This window comes from Trachemys scripta, chromosome 1 (assembly GCF_013100865.1).
Source record: "Trachemys scripta elegans isolate TJP31775 chromosome 1, CAS_Tse_1.0, whole genome shotgun sequence".
NCBI classification, from domain to species: domain Eukaryota; kingdom Metazoa; phylum Chordata; order Testudines; family Emydidae; genus Trachemys; species Trachemys scripta.
This window is the reverse complement of record NC_048298.1, coordinates 83,370,592-83,383,047: the sequence shown is the minus strand read 5'-3', so window position 1 is coordinate 83,383,047 and position 12,456 is coordinate 83,370,592. Positions and strand designations below refer to the sequence as shown.

At 39.8% G+C, this 12,456-nt stretch overlaps 1 protein-coding gene across 1 annotated transcript in view; it reads left to right on the top strand.

Annotated features, from left to right (window-relative positions):
- ANKS1B (ankyrin repeat and sterile alpha motif domain containing 1B) overlaps positions 1-12,456 on the top strand; it is a 757,754-nt gene that overhangs the window by 445,599 nt on the left and 299,699 nt on the right. The window contains exon 15 of the mRNA XM_034778452.1: positions 10,563-10,669. Coding sequence (XP_034634343.1) covers positions 10,563-10,669 — 107 coding nt within the window. The remainder of the gene's footprint in view (positions 1-10,562; positions 10,670-12,456) is intronic.

Genomic DNA, 12,456 nt, shown 5'->3' with positions numbered 1-12,456 from the left:
TTTGTTGCCCTCTGCTGGACTCTCTCCAATCTGTCCACATACCTTCTGTATTGGGGCGACCAAAACTGGACAAAATACTCCAGGTGTGTCCTCACCAGTGTCAAATAGAGGGGAATAATCACTTCCCTCGATCTGCTGGCAATGCTCCTACTAATACAGCCCAATAGGTCATTGGCCTTCTTGGCAACAAGGGCACACTGCTGACTCATATCCAGCTTCTCATCCACTGTAATACCCAGGTCCTTTTCTGCAGAACTGCTGCTTAGCCAGTCAGTCCGCAGCCTGTAGCGGTGCCTGGGATTCTTCCTTCCTAAGTGCAGGACTCTGCTTTTGTCCTTGTTGAACCTCATCAGATTGTTTTTGGCCCAATCCTCCAATCTGTCTAGGTCACTCTGGACCCCATCGCTACCTTCCAGCGTATCTACCTCTCCCCCCAGCTTAGTGTCATCTGCAAACTTGCTGAGGGTGCAATTCATCCCATCATCCAGATCATTATTAAAGATGATGATCAAAACCAGCCCCAGGACTGACTCCTGGGGCACTCCTCTTGATACCAGCTGCCAAGTAGACATCAAGCCATTGATCACTACCCGCTGAGCCTGACAATCTAATCACCTTTCTATCCAGCTTATAGTCCATTCATCCAATCAATTTTTAACTTGCTGGCAAGAATACTGTGGGAGACTGTATCAAAAGCCTTGCTAAAGTCAGATATATATCATCCACCGCTTTCCACAGATCCAGTTATCTCATCATAGAAGGCAATCAGGTTGGTCAGGCACGACTTGCCCTTAGTGAATCCATGTTGACTGTTTCCGATCACCTTCCTCTCCTCCAAGTGCTTCAGAATGGATTCCTTGAGGACCTGCTCCATGATTTTGTCAGGGACTGAAGTGAGGCTGTCTGGTCTGTAGTTCCCCGGGGTCTCTTTCTTCCATTTTTAAAATATGGCCTTTCTGCCAGTGCTCTTAATTCTTTTTTGAGCATTTTGTTCAAAAATTCCTCTATGGTCCACTTCTACTACTTTGCAAGACAAGTGTTCCTGAGGACAGAGCCATACAAAAATGCTTTTAAAAATGTGTTTTAATTATAATGTTTTATGCTGCCATAAACTATAGCATAAAATGTTCTTTTCCTAAAAACAGTATCTCAAAATGCTTTACTGAATTAAATAATACATTCTGAATCAGGTTGTCATACCAAATTTGAAGATTTTTTTCTTAAAAGTAGTTAGAAGCAATGACAATAATTACTCATAGGTGGTGGGCATACTGTTACTATTATCCTTAAGAACTTCCTGAGAATCTCATGCAAGCAGCAGGAAAAACATTCTCAGTATTGCTTTAATTGCTGCCTCACCACAGCACATTCTGAGAAACAGTCTCTTTCTTCCTCTGAAAAGCCTATGGTTCACTTTCACTGAAGCTGGAGCATGAAGGAGTAAATTATACCTCCTATGCCCCAAGGAAGATTTCTCACAAGGTTGGCAGGTAGTTATGCTGCTGCCACCCTTCTGCAGGGATTTCTATTAGAGGGAAGAATTTTAAGTTAACCTAGGGCTCCATTAAGACATGATCCTAGTGTTCCATTCCTCAAACCCCTGGGAGAACAACATGGGGCATGACCTCCACCCAGGAAAGAGCTGAGCTGGACTTCAGCTGTAACCTCTCTGGACCCAACACATGGTCCCAGCACAGGGTGCCAGCAGCCAATCCTACTACACTGGGATAAAAGCCTTCTTTCCGTTGTCAGCTAGTGTTCTCACGAAGCAGCAGGTTGTGTTGCAGTGTCGAAGGCTCAGAGTTCAAACCCATTGATGAAGTGTTATGAAATGGTTGTTAGAACTGTAGTAACAGAATTTGATTTTACCTTTGTTCTTAAAACACTCTCTCTCTCAGAAATTACAAACAAAAAATTACATTTAAAATAATAATATTTAGGTTGCAAAATCAACTGCTTGAAAGTTAGGAAAATATCAGATAATCTGATATTGCCAAGTATGCTTAATTCACCCCCTTTGTATGTATGCATTTTGACCTTTATTGCAGGATTACATACTGTTTTCCTATAGGACCTTAGTCAAGGCAGAGGATGAACACGCAAGGGGGCTGAATTAAGGTTGCACTCACAAGTGTAAATCTGGCATTTCCTAACCTTTGACAGTTTGAATTCACAGTCAAAATCTTCTGTTAATGGTTTATGTACGTAATAAATATATATTGACATGATAAACAACAGTTTCAAATGAGTTGTTGTTTGGGTAAATAATATCTGAACAAAAGCAGTTCATATTTACAAAAAAAGCCAACTAGAAAAAAGTACAATTCAGTCAACCTTTGACAAATCATCCAACAGGTTCCTAGCCAAAAGATTAATTATCCTAACAACTCATGCATGTAGGGGTGAAAGAAAAAGGAGAGCCAGAGTCCCTCATTTCTTCATCCTGGGTCAGAAAGTCCCTGGATGGATTGATTTAAATAATTGATTTTAATTGTTTTGCATTTGTGGGTTTTAATTATTTTCCTAAAGAAAGACTGGTTCTTATTGGCTGGTAAACATTAAAATGTATTGAATTAGTACTAACTATAACCTTTGCACTATATTTGGTGCTTCTTTTTGCTAACCAGGATGATACACTATATCTGTACACATTTATTTAAGCAGTTATATAGCTTAATTGATATTTATTCAGATTCTTAATTTTTAATTATGTTAGAAAATGGTGAATGATGCATTTCTTATTTACTAGATACCTAACTCTATTTGGCTGTAAATTCAAATTCAATTAAAAATGCACAAAAACAGCATTTTAATTTTTTTTAATTAAATAAACTGCCTTAAATGTGCTGGATACATAAACATTGTTCCTCATCAAAACAAGTTTTTCATTAAAAACTGATTTTATTAAACAAAAGAAATATTATCTGTAGTTAGTGAATTGAACTGAGTGTTTCTGGTCACCATGTGCTTCAGGATTTTAGAACTAGTAGATCTCATCCTCTTACACCTAGTTTTTATTCATAGATTGAAAGATGTGCTGTATTAATTTCAATGGAATATATGGGCCCAAAGAGTAAAAGGTGTTAACATGACCCAGTCACTGTGCTGGTCCAGACTGATCGTCTCGTATATGAGCCTGTCCCCTGTAGGAGCCTGCATTGGCCCCGCACCCTCCTCCTCCTTCCTCTCTGGATGACTCTACAGTACTGGCCTCTTCCTCACCTGTGCCCAAGGATTGTAAGTCATACCAGGACCTCCTAAGGCCTATGGCTTCCTCCTTGGGCATTAAGGCTGAGTTCGTGCAGGAGAATACACAAAAATTGCTGAGTATTCTCCAGTTATCAATTCCAGGGAGGGTAGCTCCCCTGATAAATGAAGCCCTTTTGGACCATGTGGAATACCCCAACTTTATTATCTCATACAGCAAAGCATTCTGAGAAACAGTATTATGTTCCTATGCAGAACTTTGAGTACTTTTACTCCCGTCCAGCCCCTAACTCTTTCACGGTAACAGCAGTAAATGACAGGTCACAGCAGGGGAGATATAAATCCACCCCAAAGGACAAAGAATCTAAGAGGCTGGACTTGATGTGAACAAAAGTTTAGCCAATTTCTCCATTGCAAATGGGTATTGCAAATCAGCATCTAAATATGATTTCATCAGTTGGGATGCTATGTCCAAATTCATGGATAAGTTGCCAGAAACCTCCAAAAAGAGTTTAAGGTGTTTATTGCAGAGGGCCATCTTGTGGCCAAAACTTGCAATAGGCCCTGGCTGTGGCGAATGCTTCTTCCAGAATTACTGCATGAGCTGTGACCGACCATGAGAAGGGCCTTGTGGTTGCAGAATGCTGGTATAGATCCTGATGTTGAGCACAGTATTGAGGACTTACCTTTTGATGGTTGGTTTTTGTTTTCAGAGTAAACGGATGAGACTTTACACTCATTTAAGAACTTTCAGGCTACTTTGAATTTGTTGGATATTTATATCCCAGCCACAAAGAGGCGTCACTTATGCACATTAACAGCTATGGCAGCAATACCTCTCAAAGCAGTTTTTCCAACAGTCATCCTTTTCTGTAAGGCAAAGATTTTTCCAAGAAGGGCCATAGGTCACAAAGGAGGAGAGCTTCTGGGCCCAATTTCAACCAGCCAGTTCGCCCTCTTCCAGTGCGAGGAAGCAGCCATTTTGACTTGCATGTCTAGGACAGCATTCCAGTTGACCTCTCCATCCCTGTCTCTGTTCCGGGACAGGCTGTCTTGCTTTTCCAGTGCTTGGGACTCAGTAACCATGGACAAATGGGTCCTAAGCACCATGAGATCAGGTTGTGCCATCCAATCTCCCCTTCTCATCCCCCTTATCACATCTCTCTTCAGGGATCCCTCTCACAAGCCACTTATCCTTCAGCAAGTCCAGACCCTGTGTGCTTCGGGAGCTATCGAGGCGATCTCTCTGCAGCATTGAGGGAAGAGAGTCTATTCCTGGTTCCCAAATCTAAGGGAGGAATGAGACCTATTCTCACTTTCTCCGCAGACTCAACAAATACATCAAATATGTGAGGTTCCATACAGTCACTCTAGCAATGATTCTTCCTCAATTAAATAATAATAACTAGCTTGCTGCCCTGGATCTTCAGGATGGTTACTTCCGTGTAGTGATTTTTCCCAAGTCACAGGAAATTTGTAAGATTTGTCCTGGCAAGTCAATATTATCAGTACACTGTGCTTTCCTTTGGCCTCTCCTGGGCTCCTTGAGTTTTTACCAATGGTAGTAGTGACTACATATTTTAGGAAGAGAGGAATTCACGTCTTCCTGTACCTGGATGATTGGTTAGTGAGGGTCAAATCCAAAAAAAAAAAAAAAGTCCTTTTGCGTGTTCAGTTTACATTATGCCTTTTCAATCATCAGGGTCTGATCTTGAACAACAGGAAGTCAATGTTAATACCAACTCAAAAAAATTTAGTTCATTAGGGCCCTACTAGATTTTATGAGCTCAAGTCTTGTAATCAATCTTTAAGTAGACTCGGAGTCCCACCTCCTTCTGATACTCCCTGTGAGTCACCTGAGTGAAGTATAGATCTGCAATCACACAAAGAAGAGACAATTATGCACCTGCACTATAACTATTGTTCTTCGAGATGTGGGTGCAGACATGTATTCCACAATCCACCCTCCCTTCTCTGCATCAGAGTCTCAATTCTTGATGTTCAGTGCAAAGGAACTGAGGTGCTTCAGGGTGGCACTGCCCTTAAATATCTAGGGGAAGGGCTAAGGGCCACAGGGCATAAGCACCATCGCTGTGGGTATAGCTAGGCAAAGTTCTCTGGCTTTGATATGCTCAGTGCGTACACACCTGAGTGAAATACACATCTGCACCAACCTCTCAAAGAATAACAGTTACAGTACAGGAAAGTAATTGTCATTTTTTAACAATTGAATTGATTTTTCTATTTTGGGTTCTTATGCTGTGAAGTGTTTAATCAGGTATTGCTTTTTAAATTTAGGAAAGTGGTAATTAATCTCTAATAACTCTGATGGAAAAAATTAATATACATTTTAATAAATATATGCCAACAAAAATACTGGAAATTTAGGCTACTTCCACCTTAATTGAAGTGGGCTTGTTAGCACTTCCCCCCACTTGGTAAGGCAACTCCCATCTTTTCATATATATATACAGCTTACTGTATTTTTCACTCCATGCATCTGATGAAGTGGGTTTTAGCCCACGAAAGCTTATGCCCAAATAAATTTGTTAGTCTCTAAGGTGCCACAGGGACTCCTCGTTATTTTATGTAGAGTGGCTGTTATCACCTCTTAATGCCTTCAGGCACAACCTTTACCAGAGCCCCATTACAGCAAACTAGAGACAGAGCCCCAGCTCCACAAAAGTGCTTAGGCACCTAAACCCTAGACTTAGGCACCAAAGTCCCAGTTTTAGGCATCTCTCCAATCCGTAGAACTCCCACTCACCTGCTGCCTAAGCATGTAGGTATCTAAACTCACTCAGCAACTAACTATAAAAGTTACCTAATTACCTATGTTTCTGCCTCTAACCATGAGTGCCACAGCCTCCCTCCAGGGATCTGATCACATATCTCCTACCTAAGCCCCAGATCAATTCACAAACTGGGGGAAGATAGGTGGAGGAGCATCTCTCTCTCCCATATGGCCTAATCTGCTCAGCATCTTCTGACCACTACTACTATATTGGACTCTGTTCAAAATTTGGCAACTGCAGCAGGAACAACCACCACTGCCCACCTTATACATTTTAGCCCAGTGGTTAGAGCACTCACCTGGGATGTGGGAGATCCAGGTTCAATTATCCAGATGGGGAGAGAAAATTTGAAAAGGGGTGTTTTACATCTCAGGAGAGTGCTCTAACCACTGAGCTGATGTGGGGCTCCCACAGTCTCTCCTGTTGAAGCTCTTCCACTTTGGATTAAATAACTAAAAAGTCATTGAGCCAGGGAGAGGGAGTGACTCTACAGTCCAGAGGTCGGGCATTCACCTGGGAGGTGGGAGACTCAAGGTCCAGTCCCCTGCTCCAGTGACTTTTTAATTATTCAACTAAAGTGGAACAGGACAGATTGAGTGAATCCCACATCAGCATATCCTATAGTTCAGTGGTTAGGGTGCTCTCCTGGGCGGTGAGAGGTGCCTGTTCAGAGTCTTTCTACCCATCAGCCAGAGAGGGGAATTGAACCCTGGTCTTCCGTAACCCAGGTGAGTGCTCTAACCACTAAGCTAAAAATTATTAGGTGGGCATGACCAGCACCACCACCTCCCTCTGATTTGTGTAGAGGCAGGCACCTAACTCTTCACAAGAAATGACTTAAGTGCCTAAGCCACCTGGCTCCAGGAGAGGGGTTCCTGGTGTGGATCACTAGCAAAGATAGGCTCCGGCCTGCAGCCTGGACTTAGGCACCTATATCTGTGATAGGGGTGAGGCTCAGTGTATGCACCTCTCATTGGCATCTCCCATTTGCCAGTGGTTCCCTGCCTAGCATGCTAGCTTTTGTGGATCCAAGTCTTAGGCTCCCATCTCTCCCTATTCGTTGTATAGGGAACCTAGGCACCTACCTCAGGCTTTGTGGATTGCCATATTGTTCCGTTGATTTAGTAGGCACCTAAATGCTTAAGCCCCTTTATAGATGTGGGCCAGAGATAATTCCACAAGTTCTCAGGAGGAAGACATAGAGCAAAATTCTGTGATGACCTCAGTCCAGCAGTTAAGTCTCTTGGTGGACCCTGTACCTGGACAGAGCCAATTGCAGAATCAGGAACAAATCGAGCAATGTAAATTAGTCACGAGGTGCAAGATAGTCAGGAAACAGATGGATCTGGCAAAGATGCACTGATTTGACATTCTGCAGTACTGCAAAATGAGTCATAGGTTTTATCTATACTAAAAGAGTCCCCTGGTTCAAGGACATTGATTTAGTTAAACTAGTGCAAACCCCTAATGAAGACACACTGAAACTAGTTAAACCCTCACTTATAACAATTTAGTTTGTGTTGTTAAATTACCAATTTAGGTTAAATTGATATGAGCAAGGGTTAAGTGTGTCTAGATTAGGGATTTGCACCAGTGTAACTAGGCCAGTTTTTAAATCTGTTTAGTTAAACTGATCAACTTTTCTATTGTAGTCAAGGCAATAGCTCCTGTTACAGAAGGAGAAGGCAGGTAATAGGAAAATGAGGCATGACTAGTAAAAAAGAGGGTCTGCCCAGTGAGAAAGTCCCACTAAATCTAAAGTATGGACTTGCAAATGTCCGGAAGTCAGTAACTGGAGGATGTAAGATAAAACAGCAACCCCAGAGACAAGCTGTAAAATCTACCTGCACCACTGTAGATCTCTCTAACACTCCAGGCAGCACACACAATGGACATGGACTATCTGTGTGAGCCTCTCTATGGTTCCTTTGTCCAGTGCCCTGAGCACAGGTAGTATACTAATGTACACCTTCCACTGCAGAATTGGTATTAATTTGCATAATGGCCATGTGAATAATGACAACAATTTGTTTAAATAACTTGAACTCCAAAGGCCTTTATTTATGTTTCCTAGGTCATAACTAGGACTACATGTGCGCAAAATATAAAAACTAAATTTTATTGTGTTTTGCTTCTTCCACAAAAAGTAAGACAGACCAAAAAAAAGATTTTCACCAGCAATTTCTATACAAATACAGCAAAAATTAAAATAATCAAGTTCAGTCCTGCCCAGTAGTGCAATTACTATCATATATTTTGAGAAATACATTCACAGTGATATCAAGACTTCTATTAAGAATTATAAAAATTGTTGTTTGTACTATTGTTGTGTTTCTCCCAGCAGCATTAGTGCCAGGAGTCCAGCTAAAGAGATCTCAGAGAAAGAAATTAGAAGAAATTCCTCTGGGTAAACTAGTTCAGAATAAATCAGTGTGACATCATTATTGCTAGATGCAAATGCTGTATATCAATGAGAGAGAGGGGATTTTCTACTGTGTTTCTAGCCCTGAAAGGTCATGAGATATCATATCTTGAAATTTGAATGGGTCAAGGAGTGAAACTTGTCAAATGAAAAGTCATTGGTTTAAACACACTTTTTATTGGATTGTATAGCTAACAACACCTTTAACTGTTAAAATTCAGAGATGTTAAAATCTAACCAACTTTTTAACACACATGGTATAGCTTACGTTAGCATTTAATTAAGCTTGGATGATGAAATTAGATTTGGTCATGATCTGGCAAATTAATGCATTGGTTCAAATGCTTATGTCTGTGCATATTCACCCTGTTCCTGGGTCTGTTCTGACTTACACAGTTGTGAATCAGCTGTAACACCTTTGGAGTCAATGAAGTTATTCATGTGCAAAGCCAGAGGAAGTAAGGTGAACCATTATTTTCAATGCGACTCTGTATGAACATAGGTGTTAGCACCAGTATATCTGTCTCAGGACTGGAAATTTGAGGGTGCCCTTTGTAATCAATGGGTGTCTTCCCATTGACTTCACTGGATGCTGAGTTGGGGCTTTAGTTTATTGTACTTTCTGATTCTCATACATGAGCAAAGTGCTGCAACATTTAGCTTGTAAATGCTGCAGGGGAATGTTTAAATTCAAACTATTTGCATTGCTTTTGTTTGTGTGTGTGCCATGAAAACATGTTGGTTTAATATTAGGTTTAGTAAAAATGATCTCTAACAAAACCTAACATGGTCATCCAAAGTAACAGAAAGCTAACCTACTGGCAAAAATTGTTGGGTTTAAATAATGCATCTGGTTAGTTCAAAGTTCAATGAAAGGAGGAAAGCCAAAGTCTAAGCACTTGAATAATGTAGTTCTTTAGCATTCAATTTATCATTTGTGTCTTTGACTTTTCCCTTGTATATTAAGAGGGAATACACAACCTCTTTGCCGTTTATTGAGACTCACATCTGTTATCATTCAACATTCATTTTTTGAGAAAAGATCTGTACTTTCAATTTTACTTTGTTAAAAATATCCCTTTAACTGTTAATTTGAAATGGTAACCTTTTCATGTTGAATCATAAATAGGCTAGAATGAAGGTTTTTTTCTGTCTAATAATATTTTACAGTTGAAAAATCCTGGAGATAGTAAACTAATTATTTTGACTAAAAGGTTGTTGCACAGTTTATGTCTTGTGGAGGGTTACAGGAAAAACATTCTAAAATGTATTCATTTGTTGTTGGTTCATTAAAGAAAATGAATGATTATTTTCAGAATAATGTAAGTTGATCTACAGACCAGTATTTATGTTGTATTTAAAAGGGAACATGTAGTAAACCATGCTATATAGACTATGGTTAATGCTTTGCATTTCCTGATGTCTTTTGAAACGTAAAAAATCTACAACAAACAGATCTGTAATGCGTAACTGGTATGAAGATTCTATTCAGATTTAAGAGCTTTAGTTTGCTTTTGAATCTTTCTATTTTCTGCATTTGTTTTGACTGCTCTCATCATTCAAGATTGACACTTGGATGAGTGTGTAGGAGGAAGCAGCAGCAGCAGGCTTACAGCTTGCAGACAAAAAAAATCTGCCTTATCTGATGGCTATTATTGAAAATGCGAGGTGTAGCCTAGGCTGGGTAATGAAGGGGAGCGAGCGAGGGGGAGCAAGGAGCATGGAGCTGCATACTGATGAGTGTAGGAGTACTTGATAAAAAGAAGTCTTGCTGCTGGCAGTGCATTGCTCATTGTGGAGTATTCCAACAATCACATATAACGGCAAACAGCTTAGCTGACAGCTTGATATGCCTTTTTTTTCCCACTGTATGACGTTATGGTCTATAGTAAAGATTAATAACTAAGAAATGTTGAGCTAGGATCAGATCATACTCTATAGACTGCCCTGTAAACTATGTTTTACTTCTGACTTTCTTCCTTGCTGAAAACATTAATCTGTCAAGCTGGCGGGCTCCTTTGATAACAACTTTTCCAGGAACATGATGTGGCAATGCCACCTCTCAGCCCAGGACTACCGCTACTATCCGGTGGATGGCTACTCATTGCTTAAACGCCTCCCTCTTCACCCTCTTACAGGACCCAGATGCCCTGTCCAGACAGTGGGACAATGGTTGGAAAATATTGGGCTACCTCAGTATGAGAACCACTTGCTGGCTAATGGATTTGACAATGTGCAATTTATGGTAAGAATCCTTCTCTGTATTGCTGTGTATAGGCACTGTAGCTGCTTTTTTTTCCCTCTCTCTCTCTGTCTGTGTTTCTTATGTGATCTTAAATAGCTTAGAACTATTCTGCTTTGCACTGAAATCTGGTAGTGCTTCAGTTTTCTACATACAGCTGAATCAATATGTAAGGTGTTCTCAGGATAAACTTCCAAAATATACATGTTATGAAATAATATCTATAGCCAGGGACATGGCCAAAGAGAAGCTGGGGGTTAAAGTTCTCTCCCTCCCCCATATCAATCTCCAGGTTTTTTTAAAAAAGTAGAAATGCATAATACTTGTACACCATCATTGGGAGGGGACAATTCCCCTGTATGTAAAGGTTTGGCCACACCCCTATCTGTAGTACATCACATGATATTACTTTTATTTAAACATTAGCACCAAGTTAATTAAATAGTATGACATGCCATTGTTACAGGAAGATGTATTTTAATTATGGATAATTATTGAACAAATTGTGCCAACTCTAACTAATTCTGGATGTCTTAGTAAAGTGGGGTTGTTGGGGGGGGGGTTAGGTAATTTATGGGATTCACTTGTTTGAACAGGAAAGCAAGAGTATTCCTTTAAATGGATACCAAAAACTTTCCTAGCTTAACTATAAATATTTCATTGAGATGAACAAAAGGACCAAATTATTTCAGATACGTTAGAATCTAGGGTATCCACATGTGGTATGGATGACAAACCTCATGTATACAGTCTTTCCACTTGAAATTAATATGGCTAAGGGAGGAAGGTAATCTATAAAATTGCTGCATAACCATGAATATACCTCTTCCAATGTTTATAATTTTTTATTTGTGGTAAAACTATTCACCATACTTGTTGTACAGTACCAGATCTCATCACATTATTCTTTGTCCCTAATTAAGGTATTTTTCTCTGTAAATATTTTCATCCTTGGATAGCTCCAGAGCTACTACATTAACAAACAGCTTACATACAGTATGTAAGATGTACAAGTGGACTTTGGCATGAATATGTTATGATTACAAAGGCCTATTTGTACATCAGTCATATTTTCCCCATTTCACATTTTTTGCCAGTACTAATGTACACTTATGGGTTATTAAGAAAATTGTGAAAGACCCATCTATTTTTATTTCCATATGTATTTTTGATTTTTCTTCCTGCCTCTACATGGCTGCTGTGTGTTCTTTTGCTTATACCAACAAAAATCTTAGCAGTTTTTGCTTCTCTTTTAAATGTTCTTGATTTTAAAAGCAAAAAAATTAGACCCAAATAAAAAATAAAATAAAAAAACCACAAATGTAATTTGTAGGCTTCATCCATCCAATACAAGTTCTTAAATGTATTTCATTGTAGCGAAACTTGCAACCACTAGTATCTTACATATTCTGTAGCTTTAGAATGACTAAAGCAGATGAGCATAAGTCATAAAAAGATTACAAAAGAGAAAATGTTCACAAGGGGCAGTAGATGGCATAACAAATGTGTAAAGGTGCACCCACCACAAGTAAACAGTGAGCCGGTAGGAGCTAGAGAAATTGACTTGGATTACTTTCAAAACATTTACTAAAGCTGTAGGGGCCTGATCCAAAGCCCATTGGAATCAATATGGACACTGTCATTGACTTCAGTGGGCAAGCCCTAAATCGCTCATTGACATAATTATGTAAATGTACCTGTTTCGGTATGAAGTTCTTTTAGTAAATACCCAAACCAAACTTTTTCAGGTACCATGTGGGTTAAGTTATGGCGTGGGTGTCTGTATGGTA